This window comes from Rhipicephalus microplus, chromosome 4 (assembly GCF_043290135.1).
Source record: "Rhipicephalus microplus isolate Deutch F79 chromosome 4, USDA_Rmic, whole genome shotgun sequence".
NCBI lineage: Eukaryota > Metazoa > Arthropoda > Arachnida > Ixodida > Ixodidae > Rhipicephalus > Rhipicephalus microplus.
Window position 1 is genome coordinate 200996119 of NC_134703.1, and position 21539 is coordinate 201017657.

Here is a 21539-nt window from a genome sequence, read left to right on the forward strand (position 1 = left end):
TACAATATAGGTCAGAGTAAATGTGTCTAAAAGTATGACGTCTAAAACAGCAATATTATTAACAGGAGTGCTGTACTTACCAAAATATTAAGCTAAATGCATCACACGACGTGCGCCATGAGTAGGATATTAGTGAAATGACCTCGGTGACGTGAGAGTGCCCGCCTACAATAAATCAGTAGTAATGAAACTAGCTGCAATAAAAAACAAAAAACTTTCCATGCATCAAGAGATAAAATAAAATTCTGCTAACTAGCTACAATAAAAAACAAAAAACTTTCCATGCATCAAGAGATGTAATAAAATGCTGCTTGTTCATTTCATAAAAAAAACAAAAACAACCACCCGGCGTTACTATGGAGAATGGCTCGAGTGGTCCAATAGTTCACTTTTTGGCTGATTAGGCTCGATAGGTGGTGCCATTTAGCCGCGCCTGGTTGAATCAAGCAAGCAGAATCATGTCCTCCAAGATTGTAGAAAATTGTTCGATGTCCGTTGTATCTACCGTGGCTCCAGCTACTTTCCCTCTACTGCAACTGGTGTCAGCAGCCACCTAGTAAAGGCAACGTTGGGCATGTTAACAGTGACGCCTAAAAGATCACTTTTAGGCGCAGCTGATTTTTAGTGCACTATGTGATGCGAACCATTAAAACATGACTTTATTTCAAAATAAGCACTTCCTTGGTGCAAAACTAGCACTGCAAGTATTCTGGACCAACAATTTCCACAATCAACGTCGACTTAATATTTGTCATTAGTGTCCCTTTAAGCCTCTCCATTAAGAATATTTAACCATTGTGATCCCTGTAAAATTATGATATTTAAGTGGTGCTTAGTTAAGACAACCACGATTCAGAAAAATAGTACCCAACTCACCTTTGATCACGGAGGAAGAAGTATTTGAAGAGGAAAAACTCCCAGGTCGCGCCAACGCGCGAGGCAAATGCAATAGCATCACGGAGTGATGTGGCTTACGCCAACGCTCCGCAGATGACGCATATGGCGTGTTGCCATTTTTTACATAAGCTTCTATGGGGGCGATGCATAAACATTGTGATATTGCCTCGAACACTGCAAAGTTTTTGAAATTTTTGTGTGTAACATGAATAACTAGGTGTGACAGATATTTCAGCAGCTGTTACTAACTGATACTGCCAGCATTATCACAAAGAACTTGAAACGAGCTGCTAGTAATGGCCCTGGAGTAGACGACGTCTGCCACACGCACACGACTCTCGCTCCTCGGTCGAATGTTGTGGGCAACTTTGAGAGCGCGAATCCCTTCAAAATATGCCAGCTTTCTATTTAGCACTCTCAGCGACTTCAGTGCGTTGCAGCAGCGGCACTGGCTGTTTGCGCGCGCTTGTCATGCCGTGACGAAAGAGAGCGCTTTGCAGAATTCGAGCAATGTTTCTGCAAGATGGGGCGGAAATGTGTTGTGCCGAACTGCAACAGTGGTTATGCGTCCTGCAAAGAGAAAGGTCATTACCTTCAATGTTCCCAGTGACCCGGTGAAATTGGAAAGAGTGGGCTCGCGGCATACCAAGTTATATTGCAAGCTGACGTTTCACAACTACCTTTGTGAGGAACACTTCTCGGACGGTGACCCTGCCATGCCATGTTACATGACATGCAGACATGTTACACGACAAGTTACATGACAATGCATATCATTCACATAGTTTTTTTTTTCTTTTCGAAGTAGCTTCCAGCAGTGGTGCAGCTCTGTGGTCGAACAGCTGCATGCCATAAAAATGCGTGTGTGATTCACACCTAAAACCGAAGACATTTCCATTTGTCTCAATGTCGCAGTATCAGACAACACCAATTTTTCCTTCCCAACCAATGATGCTGGCCTTTCTGCGAATCGAACTCTTTAACACAGTCACGTCAAAATTTGGAGCAGGCGAGGGCTCACAGAAACGCACTCAGTTGCACGTGAAGCGCGAATGGTAAATCGGAGCAGGGTGGCCTTGAACGAGAGCGTGGTGAAAGGGCCAGATGCGTTTTTCCTCCTCCGCTAGTGAAGTTTCATGACAGAGGCGCGTAAGTGTTGTACCCGATTTCGTGACTTTTTCAGGGCACCCGAACGAGCGCAGTTTGACCTCCTCAAGAATTCTTGCTCCGTGCCTTTGACGCTTCTGACATGCCTAGAAGTGTCTACTCATGGCAAGAGCAGTGCTTTTGGTATTGCTGAGTTGTAATTGACTTATAAAAGAAATCTTTCTCTGCCAATAATAGCCAATGCATACCTCTTCCAAATCTTGAAGCAGTGTGCACCTGACCTATTATGAACCTGAAAGGTGAGCACATGCTGGACATCGGCTCACATTGTCTATTAGGGGCCAAGCACGTCATGGTCAAGGCTTGTCTGTTGTGCATTATCCCTGCTCACGGTTACGATGAGGCTGATGACGATCAAGAATAAGCGAGCTCATGGTAATGATGAGAATAAAGGATGAAAACCAGCATGAACACTCTCTCGCATGGGGAAGGCAAAACCGAAGCAGAGAAGCTACCCCGGTGGCTGTAGCTCAAAAAGCAATGTCAGAATGGCAAGGTCGACAAGAGTCTACCGAAGAGTTGAAGGTGCTGGCAGCACAATGACTAAACTACATTGTTTGTATAGCGCATATGCATTTACAAGTGGGCAAATGGCAGTGCCACAGCTGATTCATGGTAAGAATGATCCCCAGTGCTTTGCCCACTCATCATGATTCACTTCAAGGAGATGCATGGATTTTTAGTTTTTTTTTTCCCAATGTCTTTTTATCTAATGCGAGTAAGCATTAACAAGAAATGTTATTAAGCACAGAAAATCATGGTACCATTCTAAAAAAGCTTTAATTATGTAAGAAGGAGGATCTTTTAGGTCATGGCAATTTCGAGAGGAGTCTCGCACACAGGTATCGCAAATGGGATAATATTGCAAAAAGTCACACCCACAGTATTGTTACTGTTTAACGTCACACAACAGAGATGTCACTGCAACTGTGCCAACATACAATAACATAATGCTAATATAACAGGAAACAGCACAAAAGTTTGATGGTACACTAGTAGTGATGTAGGTTCTCCTACAGAATGTGACAGTATGTTGCACAGCTAGGAGACATTTACAATTTATAAACACAATCAACATGTCACCAAATGTAAGGAATGGCAACAACATAAAAAAGTAATGCACATAAAATGCATGCACGTGAATGCTTGGCGAAATTTCGTGGACTTACATGTGGACAGCACGAAAACAAAGTAGTTCATTGTTGAAACAGGTTGTGCTAGTCTTTCAACAATAAAGAAACTACTGACATCACATATTTTATTGTCTTGCTTGCATCATCAGTAAAGTATTTATTTACCAAAAAGGTACTTCAAATAGAGCAAATGCTACATTGTAAACAATGTCATTATTAACAGAACTGCCAAGCAACTTTTTCATACTTGTACGAATATTCATGCATTTTACATATTTTAACGACTAGTAACATATTCGAAATCCCTTTGATTGGAATTTCACTTATTGAAAATTTTGAAGTATTCAAAATGAACAAATAAATGTAAATTGCCGATGCAACTTCTTGTAAAGGTGGTTTCACTGCCGTAAAGGAATGCTATGGTGTGAATACACCGTTGCGAAAAAAACCCATGCTGCCACAAAGCCCACTTCAAGGTTAGAGGGGCTCTGCAACAGTGATGTTTCATGTAGAGAATTTTCTCTTTTTTTGGGAATTTTAACCTGTCATTTTGAGCCAAAGAGAATATTCATAATATTACAGAAAATTTCATTAATTATTCAATTCTCCTATGACGACCAATAAATAGCAGTCATAGTGGGCCTTCATCTGCTGTAACTGGTTCTGACGCATGCACTACGTAAGCATAGCCTTTGAGATTTATTTTTGAAATTAACGCGGAGCGATTTCAAGTTCACTAGTGGTGTTAGACTAAAAGCCCACAATGTGCAGTGTACTAACAGTACATGAAATATTAAAGTCATGTTTTCGTTGTGTGCCAGTGGAGGGGCTAGTCATGATTTCAAAAGTCACCAGTAGTGAGACACGTAATTATAGCATGTGTGTGCTTGAATGGGGGTAGAAATTATTACTGTTGTGCAGGGAATTTCAGTAGGAATTTCGTCAATATTTGCAGGGAAAAATTCCCAAAATAGGGAACTTACATGTCTCTGAATCGGAATTCTTTGGCGTAGTACGGAACATCACGGCTCTGCAACACTTTTCCCAGCAGCCAAGGAATGGATTCACTAAAGGAGCTTATTAACTCATGAATTTACCACCGCAAAAACGTTTAGAATCCGACCGGTACGAGCAGAGCTAGAAAAATTTGTCCGACTCATTCTCCAGAAAAGGCCTCCGAAAAATGAAAACATGATTTTTAAAATATAGATTTTTTTGCCATTTCTCGATATGAAAGCTACGCCCCCCTCAATATTTGTGCAAAGTCTGAGTTGACCTATGACAAGAAGTTATAAAGAAGTTTTAATCTGGTTCGCTAGTTTATTGCCCTTATAGGTTTCAGCCGTTTCGTGCTGCTGTCTTCTATCCGCCTGCCAAATATTATTATCTCAGAACCTCGGACACTGGCTCGCAGCAAGCCGTTCCGTCCAAGGTGCATTTTCGGGGGGTTACGTTAACTTGTACCAGTCTGGAGACAATTGTCTGTGCCTCCCTATAAATCAGCGTCCAGCCGTATCCCCCCTCCCCCCCGCGGCTGGACACTGATTTTTCTTTCATGTGGCAACATTGAAAGGCACAGGCCACCCCTAACCGCGCGTTGTCACCGACGACGCACTGCGCCAGTTTTTTCGATAGTATTTTGTAATTAGGTGCAGCTTTGGCGTAGAAAGGATATGTAGCAGGATGTAGCAGGTTTCCAGTCTTGGCACAGTATGGCGCAATCGGAGCAGCTATCGCATCACTGTATCATATACTATTTGAACCAAGTCACTATTTGCTTCGAACATAAAATTTAATATCTCCACAAGCATAATATTGTTACATCTCAATATGCAGAGCTCCATCAGAGGAAAGTTAGGCTTATTCTCCAATCATCTAGAGAAACTGAAATATGATGATTATTGACACACACTGTGCATCGTGTCATTGCACATTTGTTTCTCCAAGTGGCTGCATAGGCAAGCAAAAGATCACATTTCCTTCTTGAATGGCAACTTTCTACAGAGTTCACGCAAGGCATGTTTCTGTGTATGCACTACATCTATGCTCAGACATGCCCAGCTTGTCGGAACGGCACTGCTTGTCACCTTGGAGCTCATCTGGCAGTGGCAATGTTTTTCGCAGGCAGCCACCAACTCAAAGGACATGGTAATACAAATTCCCATTACCTCTGTCCATGTGCTTTGAGTTGTTGATGAATTCGCCCTTGTGCTGCCACATGCTAGCTTGCGACTTCCGCGGAAAATCGTTGGTCCTGGGTTTGATCGCCAAATAACAACAAATTTTTCCGCAACTAAAAGGCTTTTCCTTCTAAGAAATCCGTACGAATTTTCTTGTGGCTTCGTGCCAAAAATAGAGTGGTTCTCTATTTTTCCTTCCTTAGCTTGTGGATTGTGTTGTAGCAAACATGAAGCTTATTCTGCAGCAAACAGCCAACCCAGTGTGTACAGGTTTTCAAGAAAACAGTGCAAATTCTGAATACTGAAGCAGTGACCCCTTTGTACAGTATTCCCCCCTATACAGTATTCCCGCACTGTAAAAGCTGCGGGTGCCAGCCTCGATTTCCAGGCGTGAGTGTGCTGGTACGCCACATGGACAAAGTAACTCTTGAAATAGCTGAGGCGCATTTTATTAGAAAACATGGTGACGGATGCGTGAGCCAACCTTCGGTGGCCTTGCATGACAAAGAGTTCCCGCTTTTAGATAAGGGTTAGCCATTTTATCATTGTACTTTCTTTTTATCAGACCCTTCCCCAGAATATGTCCCGTTGCTCACGTTTGCTGTTAATAGATTGCCTGTTGTATATATTATCATGTGTGCTGCGAATAATAAAATTCAGTTGGTAGTCAGCGCTCGTGTTGTCCTCTTTGCTTTCCTTGCCTTGCCTTTCGTTTCACTTTTCTTCTAGCACCTTCGTGCTCCCGCTGCAGCCCTTATTATCATGGATTCCAACCAACTTGCCCAAATAGCCATTCTTCTTTATTCCCCCCCCCCCCTCTTTTTGTCTTCGTGTTTGTGAAGCCGCATAGTTTCTACGCTTTACTGTGAATTTATTGCCTCTACTTCTCTCAGTTTTGTTTCGAGGACTTGTGGTTATCTACAGAAATATTTAAGTGTTCTGTACTTGGCTGCTACTTTCTTAACTTTGTTTTCCCTTCTGTGCTGATACTTATGAGATAGAAATGCTTGTGCATGTAAACTGCAGTCTGTTTAACAGTCAAAGCTGTTTGAGCCAGCTGTGATTTGTGTGTGCAGCCTGTCAGAAAGCTGACATAAGCAACAGCTCTGTGCCACAGGGTAGATAGATCCCACCACTGGATTTGAAGGCCAACAAATGGCTGTGACGCAACGGTGGCGAGCCCAGTACAAAGCCATGGAAGGCCTACGCCAGCAATGTCGAGCCCATAAGAGGTGCAAACGCTTGGCTGTCTCTGGAGTTTGCACATCTGCAACTGTCTGTGGTTTAGCTCGAACCTATTTGCGTCAATGTAAAAACAAGCTAGCATCACCTAGTTCTGGATGCAACCAGATTACTCTTCAGAATAGCCCACTGCTTCAAGCCTAGTGCAGCTTAGTGTGCAAGCTTCACCAATTTTTTTATTCCATGTTTTAAAGTCTCCTTTGAAAAGAAATTTTGCTCCCCACTTTTCCTAGATGAAAAGAATGTCAGGGTACAGTCGAGTGCATAATTTTAGAGACCACCGGAGCGCGTGCCGAGGCGCGTCGCTGCGCCTTCTGGCGGCTGCACGGCTCTGTCCCGGAGCGCGTACTGCGCACGCTCGTCCCATATCAGCCAGCAGCCTGCCCTTTCGCTCGTTTTAACGGCGTGCATCTCGAAGCTATGCGGACGGTGCATGAGCCACTTCTGTAGTCACAGTGAAGACAATGAAAAAAGCCGAGCGCTAATGTGACGACAGCACATCATTTGCAGGTTTCGGCGTGCTGCACATAGTGCTCGTTGCTCCTAGGCGATCCGCTGCGTGATCACATTTTGAATGTCGAGTTAGGCAATCAATAAGCTCAGCCAGCAGTGTTGCCTTTTGCGCTCTCATTCGCCGAACTAACGCACGTAGTAATACTCGGTCCAAATATCATGTGTCTATGAACATGCACGAAACCACCAAACGTCTAACAGCTCCAGAAAAGAGCCGAGGAAGAAAGGTGAAAACAAACTCGGCTTATTAAGGATAAACCCTTTATTAAGGCCGGTGCAATGGTGCAGTGGTTTTGATGCTCATCTGCTGACCCGAAAGACGCATCTTCAAGCCTAGTTACGCATGCCGTATTTCGATAGAGGAGAGATACTTGAAACTAGTATACTGAGTGGACATTAAAGAACCCCGAATGAGCAAACATTCCCGAGACGTTACTTTGGTGGAGCTCTATGTCATATCTATATATTAAAATTTATTTCACTCTCTATATCGTGGCTCTGTCACATCGAGAGCCCCAGTTATTATTGGTAGGAGTGAAGCCTCGACCCAAAAGTTTCTAGGATTAGAATTTCAGATATTCATGTGCCGTCTTCTACTACTCGAACCATAAACCCCGATTGAAGTCAACCCATTAATTGGATGCATTATAGTAGATTAAGACAATGATTTGATTGATATGTGGGGTTTAACGTCCCAAAACCACCATATGATTATCAGAGACGCCGTAGTGAAGGGCTTCGGAAATTTAGACCACCTGGGGTTCTTTAACGTGCACCCAAATCTGAGCACACGGGCCTACAACATTTCCGCCTCCATCGGAAATGCAGCCGCCGCAGCCGGGATTCGAGCCCGCACCCTGCGGGTCAGCAGCCGAGTATCTTAGCCACTAGACCACCGCGGCGGGGCGAGATTAAGACAAGTAAGCGTGAATTAATGCCGATTGAGACGTGCAAGAGATGTCATAGGCTTTCACTTTCGAGTCTTTTCATATTTGGGGGTATCTGGGAATGTTTTTTCCGAAAACCAGAGAAAATCACGAAGGTTGAAAGGGGCGTCACTGCTTTCAGTATTTCAATAGAACTCTACCCATGACATATGCACGGAACATTCTCGAACGTGAAGTAGTCGGGAATTGATACTGCTCTATTAACATCTGTCGCTCGAGCATCAGCGTGTATTCTGTTATTCTGGTCACGTTGTTTTGTAAAACACTGCAGTGAATTACAGGCGAGCACATTTCAGTTCAAAGTGCTCAAATGTTGGAGGCCCCACAAGGAAACAAAAGTTAATTCCTTAAGCTGTTCGACCAAATACCTCGCACGGCGGCACACCGCTCCTTTTGTACACATTACTCACTGCGTGGAAATGTGATTCTTTATTAGAACTCTCTCAGAAAAATTGGGCACTAAGAAGGTTGACACGTGCTTGCGACGCAGGCGCAGTACCATTTTGTCATTTTTGTCAACTCTTTGCTTTGTTTCCTGGTCTTTCGGGCTTGGTGACGATAAGAAATTATCTCGTACAGCAAATGTTGAATGGCAGCATATTGCAGCACAGCCCAGCTATTAGACAGCTATTGGACAGTGCCATTCTCGAAGGAGTACAAGATCGGGGGTTTCAAGGCCCCCACATTCGTCTTCAAAAATGTCGCCACGAGTACCAGCTGACGGAAGGAGACACATCGTAGAGTTAAGCATTCAAGGCTTTTCTCAGCGAGTCATCTGCCGGCTCCTTCAAAGGTCAAGAAATGCGGTGAGTCGTGCCATCCAAGCGCACCGACAAACAGGGGGATCAGTGACAGAGACAGTGCTGGAAGGTCAAGATGCACAGATGACGAAGTGGACAGGCTAATTATTGCTGCCGTAGTAGCTGATCCCCATATAACAGCGAAAGGCATAAAAGATGCATTGCATCTCAACGCGTCCCTCTGGACTATCCATTGGAGGTTGGCAGAAGCAGGGCTTGCCAACTGCGTTGCGGCCCAGAAGCTCCACATCACGGACAGGCAAAGATCCATGCGACTTCAGTTTGCGCGTTCTGTGCAGACATGGGGATCGGAAGAGTGAAGAGAAGTCGTGTTCAGCGATGAATCAACATTTTCAAGTCGCTGGGATCAGGAACGGCGAGTATGGCGTCCAATGTACTCGAGGTAACATTTGCGATTTGTCTTCTACATTAATGTCATACTTGTACTATTTACCATTGAATTAGTAGAAAGAGTAGTGCACAGGGTAAGTAACCGCAACTGGTAAAAATTAACGACAGGTCACCCACTACAGTGCGCGTTATTGCCCAGCACTTTATTGTCTTTATTAAAGCCCAGCACTTTATTGTCTTTGAACTTGCTGTAGAACGTTGCTTAGCTTTGATTCTCTTTAAGCTGTGTTGCTTCTTATCGTGAGCAGCTTGCCAAACTTAAGCACCTTAGCCAATATTGTATATATTCGAACCCGCACCCTGCTGACCCGCAGGGCGCGGGTTCGAATCCCAGCTGCGGCGGCTGCATTTCCGATGGAGGCGGAAATGTTGTAGGCCCGTGTGCTCAGATTTGGGTGCACGTTAAAGAACCCCAGGTGGTCTAAATTTCCGGAGCCCTCCACTACAGCGTCTCTCATAATCATATAGTGGTTTTGGGACGTTAAACCCCACATATCAATCAATATTTGTATATTGTACCTTATTACCTTAGAAAAATACAGTTGAGTTTGCGAGGCCTTCTGGAACGCACTGAGGGTGCCTTACCAACATGTCGAATATTTCGCACCATCTTGGCTATCTCGCATAATTAAAATTTCATTATATGGATCTTCAAGTAAGACGAAATCGTTCGGGGATAAAGTGACTACGTGTCATTGTCATTCTTATAAATCTGTGTAACCAATCCAGCATTTCCTTCCTCGCCAGGTATTCACCTCAGTACACGCAGTCGGTCTTTGCCAGTGGCCGATGCTCTGTGAGTGTCTAGGCCGCCATGACCAGGGAAGGACTTGGACCACTGGTTCTTATCAATGGGAACCTTTTAGCCTCCACATACTCTCTTATAATAGAGAGAGAATTGCTTCCGTATGTCTTGACTAGGCCGTTCAAGGATGGATGTTTCGTGTACCAGCATGACAGGAGCCCGATTTACACTGCTCGCAGTGTGAAATCTTTGCTTGAGGGCCTTGCTGTTCGCACATTGGAATAGCCACTTGTAGGAGCGGACCTGAACCCCATTGTAAACCTCTGGGGTCTCGTGAAACGGCTTTGCGCAGAATCTTGGAAGTTTAACGAAGGAGACCCTATTCGTGGCCATACAGGAGGAGTGGGAAGCACTTCGTTCATGCCCCGAGATCGTGGCCGCGCTTTACAATTCGATGCCATCTCGTGTGGCGCAAGTGATTTCCGCCGATGGGCGCTTGATTAAATACTAAAAGTAGTGATATTTTCTGGATAGCAGTTATAGCTATCGTTTTCTTTTTTTTTTCTGGCTTATAAGAATAAACTGTTTATTTATCGTGTTTCCTGGCTATTCATTCTGGACGCACGATATTCAGTGGTTTACGGCATACCACTGCACACGCGATATTCGCACCAAGAAATGGAGCTGGCATAACGTCTCCGAGACAGAGCACAAAATTAATCACTGCAAGATGAGCATATCACGCAACTCCGTTTGAGAAAAGCTGAAAAACTGCATGTTTTCCGCGCTGCATCAAGGAAGAAAGCACATTGCATGGCGCGCTCAAGCCATGCTATTATATTAGAGGCATTTCCGCCGCTACATTATCGCTCGGGAGTACCGGTGCTTGCACAGCGACTGCAGAAGTGGCACCTTGCGCATTCCACATCGTTTCGAAATGCGCGCCGTTGAAACGAGCGAACGGGCAGGCTGTCGGGTGATATGGGACGAGCATGCGCAGTACGCGCTCCCGGACAGAGCTGTGCAGCCGCCAGAAGGCGCAGCGACGCGCCTCGGCACGCGCTCCCGTGGTCTCTAAAATTATGCACTCGACTGTACACTGCTGCGGTATTACTTTACCTGCGGCCTCCTCTGCCAATCTGCCCATCTTCCTTTCGTTAAATTGAAACCAGACCAAGATCTTCAAATTCAGGCATTCAAAGATATTAGCAATTGCATCATTACTCTTTTAAGAATCATCCCACAACTTTGCATTTATTGAAACCAAATAGCTTGAAGGATGGAAAATGATTTCACCATTTACACTGAAATGTTCTCTACTACGGGAAAGATACCGTGCAGTCAGTGAACCAGGCCTACACACGTGCTTGAATTCTTGGTAGCCTGAAGTTACATGACGAAGTCTATTTAAGAAAAAACCACGAGGTTGAGCAAGGTTACCAGCTGAAGCGGTGTTCACTTGAGCGACAAATTCACACGTGTAAAGGTGGAGCCTAGTGACGCCAACAGGCGAGGAGAAGTCCCCCCGAAATGTCTCTCACTCACATGGACGAGGTGAACGGAGGGGGAGACCAGCGTTACAGACTACTCTGGTAGCTTATACCAGCGATTCGATGAGCTGCTAACATGCTGCAGACAACCATGCAGCTGCAGACTGAACACCCACAGCCGCTCTTTGCAGGAGCAAGTGAAACAATGTGGCCAAACAAGAGCCCAAAATTCCACCATATCCCACACCGGCGAGGGATCATTTGTCCTGTCGGGGAAAAGGTTGCCGCCTCCGCTGAGGAGTCACAGGTAGGTTACACACACTCACTAATCCGTGTTGACGTGGTCACGTGATACACAATCCCCCTCTGCCCCCTGCCAATTTCTCCCTCAAGTGAATATCCCTTAACAGTCTGTCTGAATCATGCTTAGGGTGCATCACCACCCCCACAAATGTACATGTTGCAACATGCTTTGGAGTTGTTTAAAGGGGGCTTTAATAAGGCAGCTAGCATTGAAGTATTAAAGCTGTCACATTCGGAGAAACATTGTTGTCTTCCTCCTCCTTTTTCCCCAATTTTTAATCCACTTCAATGCATTGTAATATTTCCTCCGCCAGAACAAGACCCAAGGCATCCCTCCAGCTATCTTTGCATAGACAGCTTCAGCAGGCTAACATGCACCGCCTCAGCCTTTGACAAGCACTAAAAGCTAGGTAGTATGCTGTTCACCACCCTGACACAATCTCTGAGCAGTTTCTGGGTTAGGCTGTGATAGCACAGCGTAACCACAACAAGACAAGCTTACTAGAAAAGCACATAATAATGTGTCTGTGTCAACTGTTATAGCATGCTACAGAACTGCCTTTTGATTACGAGAACTGAATTCTGGGAAAGTTATTTAGATTGCATGATTGAGCTGGTAGTGCAAAAGATGAAGACACAAGATGAAGGTAAACTTGTCTTTTCAGGCAATGAGGTGGTCAAGGCCTTGCAATCAGTCACACCTAGCTTGTTTTGATTTATATACGCATATATGACGCATATATACGCATTATATACGACTCTGGCTGCAAGCGACGTTGTGGTGGAGGGCTCTGGAAAATTTTGATCACCTCGGGTTCTTTTACACATACTAACATTGTAAGGTACATGGGCCTCAAGCAATTCACCTCCATTATAACGCGGTCACCACAGCAGGGATCTTACTTGCCCCTTTTGAGTCAGTAGCCGAGTGCCAGAACCACCACCACCGTGGCGGCATGCACCGTGGCGGCAATGATACTCTAGAAAGGCAATTTCTGTCCACTTGTGAGCAGCCCTTTTTGCAGGACGTGGAAAATGCCGACTGAGGGCCTATCATGCAAAGTGACAAAGGTGGACCAGCCAGCACACCAAATTGTTAACAGTGACGACTGTGAATGGGTGACCACAGACATAACAGTAACTGTCATTAGACACTCCCGTTTTTTCACAATATGGATACGGCTAGGCTTACATGAACAATAGTTTGCTTCAATACGTTTTTTTTCTTCCCAGCATGTTGAATAACAATGGTGGATTTTGAGAGATTTATTCACTTCATGAATTTCATACACTCGAAGCTTATCCACTTTGTTTTTTAAAGGACATACACGTGGAGCACTGAGCTTATGCTGCCATCTATGAATTGCAAAAAATTTCAAGTTTGCATGCATTGTGCGTGGGTTGTAGGATGCCTTCTAGGCCATTGACATCCCGATTTCATAGCTGCCCAGCCCTTCATGTAGATAACAAAAGACGCTTGATGCTGTTTCATACACATTACGCAGTTACCACAGTATTGTAATGCGGTGCTGTAATGGCATCACAAAAACATGGCATAAGGTAAGCTGTAGCTATGAGTGAAGCTAAACTTGTTTTTGTGATGAACGTATGAACTGCGTGAACGAGTGCCAAGTTTTCCTTGACCATTCACTTTTTAGTTTAAAAAAGATTATCCGCTTGTAGTCCTGAATTTTTACTCACCTGAGAAGCTTCGCTGCTTTATAGACTTCCTTTTAGCTTTGTGCTACAAAGTGGGAGAATGACCATTCCTGTTTCACAGATCTTTTTCCACCTTGCAGGCTTCTATAGAACTGATTTGCCAGAGTGTTGGTAAGCTTCAACCCCAGAAAATCAACTGAATAGCCAGAAATGTGCCATAGCTTGGCACCAACACAAAACCTTGACCAGCCACTGGCACGGTTTGCTGCTTGTTAATCTATTGTCCTTAGGGTTCATGTGGCTAGCAGGCAAACTAAGTAGTGTGCAAAGGTGCTAACCATGTGTACAGTATGTGCGCAAACATGGAGACTGCATGACAATTGCCGCAAGATTTGTCCAAATAGTATCTCGCAAACTGTCTTTTTTCCTTTGCCTACACTCGTTCTGGACAAGTGTAGCACACTGCAAGACCTTTTCCTCTACATTTTTCACATTCAATTGTGCGCATTCAGGCTTTACAAGAGTAATGCATTTCATCAATAAATGGGGGAAAATAAAGCCACTCTGCTGTTGTCTCCTAAAAAAACATCTGCAGACTCATTTAAAAACTGGCTAGAAAACTCGTGCATAGAGCGAGGTTGAACAGAATTGGCAATAGGGGTGCTTGCTTTCGACTTTTTGGACTGGCAAATGATGCCAGAATATAATGTGAACACCGTATAACATGATTCATACTCTCATAAGACTATTAAATGCATATGATACAGCTGTGTGCCGCTTTCTTTCTCGTACTGATGTTACGGCCAAACATTTTCTTTCTGCTCAGATCAATTTTTTCAATACGATGTAACTAAAAGGAAATTTGCTCTTTTCTCCTGCTTGAAGAATGCAGCAGCTGCCAATTATGCGAAGGCCAATAATTTCAGCCCCTATTTCCTAAGTACACCGGTCTGTGAAAAATGCAGGTGGTGTACCTGTGGAGGTACACTCATGCACATTGTTTTTTCTCTTTTGTAATATGTCTCGCCTATGGCAGTAATATTCACTGCAAAACATAAGCATCACTTCAAGGAAGCTTGTAACAGATAACTACTCGTAGTAGTGCTACTTGGCTTCATTCTTGTTATATACATGAAAGTAAAACAGGATACCTATTCCATCACACTGGAGTCAACACTGAAATAAATAAACTCCTGTTGTTACGTCAAATCATGAGCTTCTTTGTAATATTAAGCTCATCACGTGGCAGCTGTGACTGTTCCATTTAGTCCGATTATGCTGACGCACAAAAGTCGGGCACAAATCTGGTGCAAACAATCGAGCAAACTGTCACTCACCTAACACTGGGAAATGAGAAATATGAAACACTGTTCTGTCAGATCTCTAGGAAACACGGCCACCTAAACTGTCCCGAACACTTCTTCCTGGGTTGGAACTGGCCTGATCTGTGGGCCAATTCTAGTCCAAATGAAACCACACTCAGGGCCCGGAGGCTTCTGCATGGGGTACTGCGACTTTCGGGCCTTGAAGTACTCCGAAGGGGCATGGCAAACGAACTCCATGTACTCCAGCTTCCGAGGAATGTCCTCCTCCGGCCCTGAAACATTTCGTGGTTTCAATTAGAAATTCTCAATTAGGACCCAACCAGGCATCTGTTTTATTCGTCCGCAGAAATTTGCTCATTTACAGCAAATTTCTTCATTTCACAAATCAACTTTTCTTAGTCTAATTTCATTGAAGTACAATTTTTTGTTGATCAGATATTGTATCCATCTTGTGTCAGCTCTATGTTCTAAAGTGGAATCGTGTCTAAGATCCCGAATTTTACGGCATCAATGCAGCAAAGCTCTACACTAAAAAATGAGAGAGTCAGCAACAAAAGCCAACACATGTGTCTCATGGCTAGAGAGAAATGGGAAAGCATTACTTCGAATGGGTAGCGCATAAGACGCAGGCGCAAGAGACACAGATGTAGCCAGTGCATAAGACAGCAAAGTGCACGCAGACAGCTTTTCCGTCTTGCATTTTTTGCTCTGCACAATACAACTAACTATGAATTATCACCAACTAGTCCGAGTGTCTATTCTTGAATTAATGATGTTGATATGGCGTCATATCTGGGTAAAATTTTTCTGTATTGCTCCGCTTACAGCTTCGATAAGTAAACTAAAATTAAACACTTAATATGCAACTGATCAAACCTTTTATACAATATATCTGCAAGATGCGATGCCCGTGTTAGCGACACGTCAGTATCTTTATATGATAGTGCGCGTAATTTTCTGCGAGTCTACTTGTAAGCAGTTTGGTTTGACCATGTGACCACATGACTATGTTTTTCCTGTTTATATTTGAAGGGTGACAAATAATAAAGTTCAGTTGAAAGTTTCCTCTTGTCCCTGTGTCCTTGCCTTCACTTGCGCACACCAGTTTACCTTGACATATGAATCAACTCGTCCAACTGCAAGTTTTACTGAACCGAATTTCTACTATAACGGGCCCTTTCTTCAATGTCTTGTCTCGTCGTCAACCATCAACCTCTTGGTGAGCCACAACTACTTGCCGATCAAGATGTTTTTCATTCTGTTTAAGGAAAGGACTAGCACCCACAGACATTTTGAACCGTTAGCAGCGTTAGATGCTAAACGTGTGTGTTGTCTGTAATGCTCTCCTGTATGTGTGTGTTGTCTGAAAGCAAAACCGGCTTCTTCAGGATTACCTACGTGTCTATTGCTACACCAGTGTCCCTCCCTGGAAGGCAGCAGTGTAATTGCATTCCCTGAGGATTTTCACTGCTTGTACTATTGAGTTTTGATGGGCCTTCTGGCTGAGTAATGTGCTTAACTTGATTCGTAAAAAAGAGGACAAACGAAGAGGGGAGTCGCGTGTTCTTGTTTTAGGCGATGATGTGGGGAACACGTTGAATGCATACTGAAGCAGGGTCCCAACTTTGGCTATGAAACGGTTCTACCGCCCCATGAAATGCTAGTTTTTAACAGACGTGTTGCTACTAGGCCATTCCAAAATCAACACGTGGGTTGTTTGCTTGAGGGGGTCGACGTATTGTCAAGGACAGTGCATAAAACAGACTGCCGCCAGTGCCGGGATCCCACAGAACAGGTGGTGAAGCATTTCAGAGACAAAGACCTTTGCTTTCATCAAGGAGATAAAAAGAGAGAGTTTGCTGTTTTAGGTTCGGGGACGTATGCTTAGAGGTGAATTTCTAAGAACTTTATTTCTGTAAAAAGCAGCGCTCTCGTGTGAAAACCAAAGCAGAAAACATGAGTAAAGACCTGGAAATTGTTTGGTTGGCAAGAGATATTAGTAAATTTAAAGGTAATGGGCTCAATCTATTTTTCACTGCAAAGACACAGAAGCCTCAAGTTCCTTTGCACACAATAGTAAATGAGCAGCGACCTTGGCAGCAATTAGCTAGTTTTTGCTTAAAGAACTCAATAGGCTGTCAAGTGTTGGATCCCTTTGCTACCAAGAGTTTAGAGAATGTTGTGCATTTTTCGCAGATGAAAAATTACACAGAGTTTGTGTTTTCAGTTGGTGTAGACAATTTATTCTATTCAATACTTTATGCACAGTTCTTTGCTTCTGTTTGCGACTGCATTGAAAACGATGACGTCATTGTTTTTCAAGCTTGTCGGTCGATAATTCTATGTCTATACCAAAATTTTATCTTCGCTCTACCTCCGTTTTGTTTGATAACGGTTTTTATCTGCAGCGACAAGGAATTTGAACTGGATCGTATGTGACGTTGATCGGTGTTCAGATAGTACACTTGATGAATGACGTGTTTTTGAAGTATTTAGGTATGTGGATGATTTTTTAAATTCTTTTAGAGAGGCCCCATTTTATAACCTTAGGCAACTCTGTTGATGCTGTTCTTAACGTTTTTAAACAGTGCAGAAAGGGCTTGACCTTCATATATAAATTTTCCACTGATAACTCACTGCAGCTTTTAGATTTATGTCTCGTTTAGCAGATCATCTATTTTGGTGTTTTAGTGCACGGCCGCACAAAGGCCCTGTTGCCTTACAATGCTGCGCAGTGTAAGCTTGTGAGGAGGGAGATTGCCAAATTATGTCTACGGTCTGCTCTCAGGAAATCATGCCGAAATGAAATGCAAGATAGCTTTAATGATCAGGTTCGGCGTTTACTTGCTGCCAGGTATCCTTGCACGGTAGTGACAACAAAGCAGCCCGTTCCAGCGTGGACCCTAGCCCGCATCACAGGTGGCACCCAGAGGTGATGCCTTATATGCATCACATTTCCCACAACTTGAAAAAGCTAGCGAGTAGGCACGTAATGCCAATGGTGTTCTCCCCCCCCCCCCCTCCCGTAATCTGGCTGGGCTTTGTCCCAGAATCTCCCCTGGCGAGAAGAAATCCAGCGGTTACGGAAAGAAGCAAGCTTTGGCATAGGCAAAATGTGCGACTGGCACCGCCTATGAAATACCGCTGTCTTGTGGGAAATGTTACGTAGGCCAAACGGGGCATTGCATCAGCTACCGTGCAAGGGAACATGAGCTTTCACTTAGAAATGACGGGAACGTGCATTTGCCTGCGCATTGTCAAGCTTGCATGTGCTCGCCGATTTCCAAAGAGATTAAGATTTTGGGTAGGAGCGGTGTTACCAGAGCCCGCGAACTGATGCAAGCCTTTTATATATCTGCAAGAAGGAATGCTTGTGTAAGCAACACGTCAGTATTTTATTTGATAGTGAAAGTAATTTTCTGCGTGTCTTGTAAGCTGTTTGGTTTTGACCATGTGACCACGTGACTATGTTTTTCGTGTGTTTACACTTCAAGGGTGACAAATAATAAAATTCAACTAAAACTTTGCGCTTGTCCCTGTCCCATTTCTTCTGTGTTGTTGTCTTCACTTGCCCACACCAGTTTACCTTGAGACTTATAACCAGAGCTATTCATTCACGTGCATTGGCCAAATACGGTGGTCCATTAACAGCAGACTCGAAAGTTTTGAGCACTCTGTCAAAAATACAATGTTTCTTGCCTTTGTCTGAAATCTGTGTTTTCACTAGTCTACCTATAACCCGCACTTTTTCAATGTGATGAGAACCTTCAAATGTTACCTGTGGCAGATGACGCATTTTGAATCTGGAATACATGACGAAAACTGCAAAATGTATCGTTAAAGAGTACCGATTGACTCAAACGTTAGGCCCTGCACTACCGATCGCCTCAGCTTTAGTAAGCACATTATAATGTCCTTGCCAAACAGACAAAACAAGCAAAGAAGTACAATCTGTGTTCATGGCACTCATGGTGTTACTATTGAGTGGAACCTGTGTTTGGCAGGGGTTTTGACCAACAGTAAGATGAAACAGCATGTCTAGTGTACCTACGCTTGAATATTTGGGTACAGTAAAGGGATGGTAAAGCAACCTATCCACAGTCTTTGTCTGTTTCTGGCAAGGTAAAATGAAAATAAAAGTGAGAGAATTATACTCAACAGTTCTAAATTCCCTGGTAGAATCTTCCCTATATACTATAAAGTATTTTATAGACCGAGTCACCAAGATTAACAACTTCTTTGTGATCCCTTACCGATTAGATATATCAAGATTGAACTGCGCAACGCCGTACTTAGATGTGCATCAAGCACAGCTGAGAGTGTTCTAAGCAAGGCAACAACAGCAGCCACAAAAGTGAAACAATAGTTTGATTTGCGTACTCATGGACTCTTTCAGTGCCCATGTTAGCTACAATGCTCCCTCATCAATTTGAGCGTATTGGGTGACTGGCCCACCACTGGAGGAGCAGGCGCTGCAATCGCTGCGATGTGCCCGGTTTGATCCATTGATCTCACCTCGCTCTGGCAAAGGGAAGTGGGTGATTGAATGCATTGTTTTTAACTGGGACTTCGCAATGTTTCCACTATTGAAGTGCATTAATTTGTTCACATTTCATGTGTGCGAACCTCTGGAGACAACACAATCCAGAAAAGTGAAGGAAGAGCTATCAGCGGCACAGCACCCTTCTGCTCTGCGCTACAGTGCATTACGTACACGAAGGTGCCAGGCACAATATTTTTTCACTTTTATCCCTACCCTCCTTTGCAAGAGTGTGATGCCGCTATCAGCTCTCTCTTAGTTTGTTATTATTTCAAGCGCATGGGATTAGAATGAACACTGTTATGATCGGCCTGCCTGGCTTGGTGCTGCTTGGACGCATGACACGTTGCAGCTGAGCTTACCCTGATTTGTTCCATGTCAGCACTCCTAGGGATGCACCAAAAGCAGCGACAACACGATAGCAGTACTTTGAATTTTGTAGCGCAGTCGCCTTCCCTCGTGAAACCCTTTGAACATGCCTGACTGACTGACGGCCTAAGGGCTGTTTGCAGCCAAAACTGCTTAGAAAGGGTGGTCATCTCTGCATTGCACTGGACATTGAGCCAAGCGTCTGGGATCCGTGTTTGGTGCATTTCTTATGTTCTTCGTGGTGCCTTCATGCCGCCCTTTTCCACAAACATTGAGCTGCCCGGCGTCGTACACTCAGCACTGCAACAGACCACACAGTTGATTTGCCCGCACGACCCAACGTCTCTGCGGTGGGCTGTGTCGTGTAGTGTTTTCTCCCTCGTTATGGGACGCATCTCTCTGTTGTGGGCTGGGAAGGAAACAGCATTTCACCTTCTTTTTGGGGCCGGGGGTGAAGACATTTTTATTAGACTGTCCTGGCCTCTATTGTTTTCCCTGCAGGGAATCTTGGAAAGACTTAGGCATAAAATGTGAGCTCCCAGAAGCTTCCGAGAAGCGTCCATTGAGAGCTTTCATGATGTTGCCCCCATCATGTGATCACGCTACCTGTAAATAATGTAAATAAATGTTTTTTGTAAACAGCTCTAAGCTACTCTCCTCGACATCTACCCGAGACTTTGGCTAGCTCCGATCCTATGGGTAGACCCTCGACTACATCAAAACCTACCGCAAATGTTCACATAAAAGCAGAACACTTCAGTTTCCGCATGGATGCCTCATACACAATGAAAAATGATTTTGCAAATAGCCTGCATACATATGTTTTAAAACACAAGTCACAATATGCGTGCATGTGTGGGAAGTTGCCGTCGCTATGTTTAAGATTGTGTGTCATCTGAATTGTCAGAGATTCAAGATAATTCCGAGTAGAGGTGGCGTCCAAGAATTCAGACGTGGCCGTGTTGGCTGCCACTTCTTTAAATGTTTTCGGACATCTTTCTTGTGTTCTCCACTGGGTTCTCCACTGTGTCCTCCACTGTGTTCTCCACTTTTGTTCTCCACTGGACTTTCCTAAATCAGTTCTGTGCAAGCTATCTCGCGACATTGTTCTTGTTGGGGTGAGTGAACTTTTCAGCGAGTCACTGAACTTCAAGTGTGCGAAGCGAGCGACGCGTCGCTAGGACTAACCCTCCAGCTACAAGTACGGAGCCAGGGTCCGCTTCAAGACAGCACCAGGCCTCGTCAGGCCCCTGTCGCACCTGACTAAGCAGCGAGGATGCCCGAAATGATGACAGTTGAAGACATAGACATCGTCCCGGAAGAATTCGACAGAGCGGGGTGGACCACCGCCCTTGGCGCCCGACAGGAACGAGATCCGGCAAAAAACGCATCATCTACTATCGCTGCCAAGTCTATGGCAAACACAGCACAGAAGCATGGTGTCAACGCTCGCTTCGTCTCGGCAGTTCAGAAGGTTGTAGCTGCTTCGTGACTCCCTCGGCTGGCGAGAGACCAGACAAAAGTCAATGTACGGCTCCGCGGAGGGCTTGACGTTTCGAAGGCGGACTTGGTACTGCTGTCGAGGGCCCTGACTATGGCAGCTGCGCTCAACGACCAAGAAGCATCGGAAGATACAGTTTGCCCCAACAAGGTACAGAATATACATGTTATTTCGACTCCAGTCGGATCCAATGCAGTCGCATATGCTGGAATTCAGAAACTTCACACGAAAGTCGGCGCATTTGATGTTTCTGCCTACTTAGCCGCCTCGGAAAACACTTGTAAAGGAGTCATCAGGAATGTTGACCCCTTGATAGA

At 44.4% G+C, this 21539-nt stretch overlaps 1 protein-coding gene across 1 annotated transcript in view; it reads right to left on the reverse strand.

The window, feature by feature from the left end:
• Positions 1 to 2825: 2825 nt before the first annotated feature.
• The window catches only part of LOC119172511 (GATA zinc finger domain-containing protein 1), a 59274-nt gene continuing 40560 nt past the window's right edge, over positions 2826 to 21539 (reverse strand). Inside the window, exon 4 of the mRNA XM_075893939.1 lies at positions 2826 to 15084. Within this exon, the coding sequence (XP_075750054.1) occupies positions 14888 to 15084 (197 nt within the window). The 3' untranslated portion in view covers positions 2826 to 14887. The remainder of the gene's footprint in view (positions 15085 to 21539) is intronic.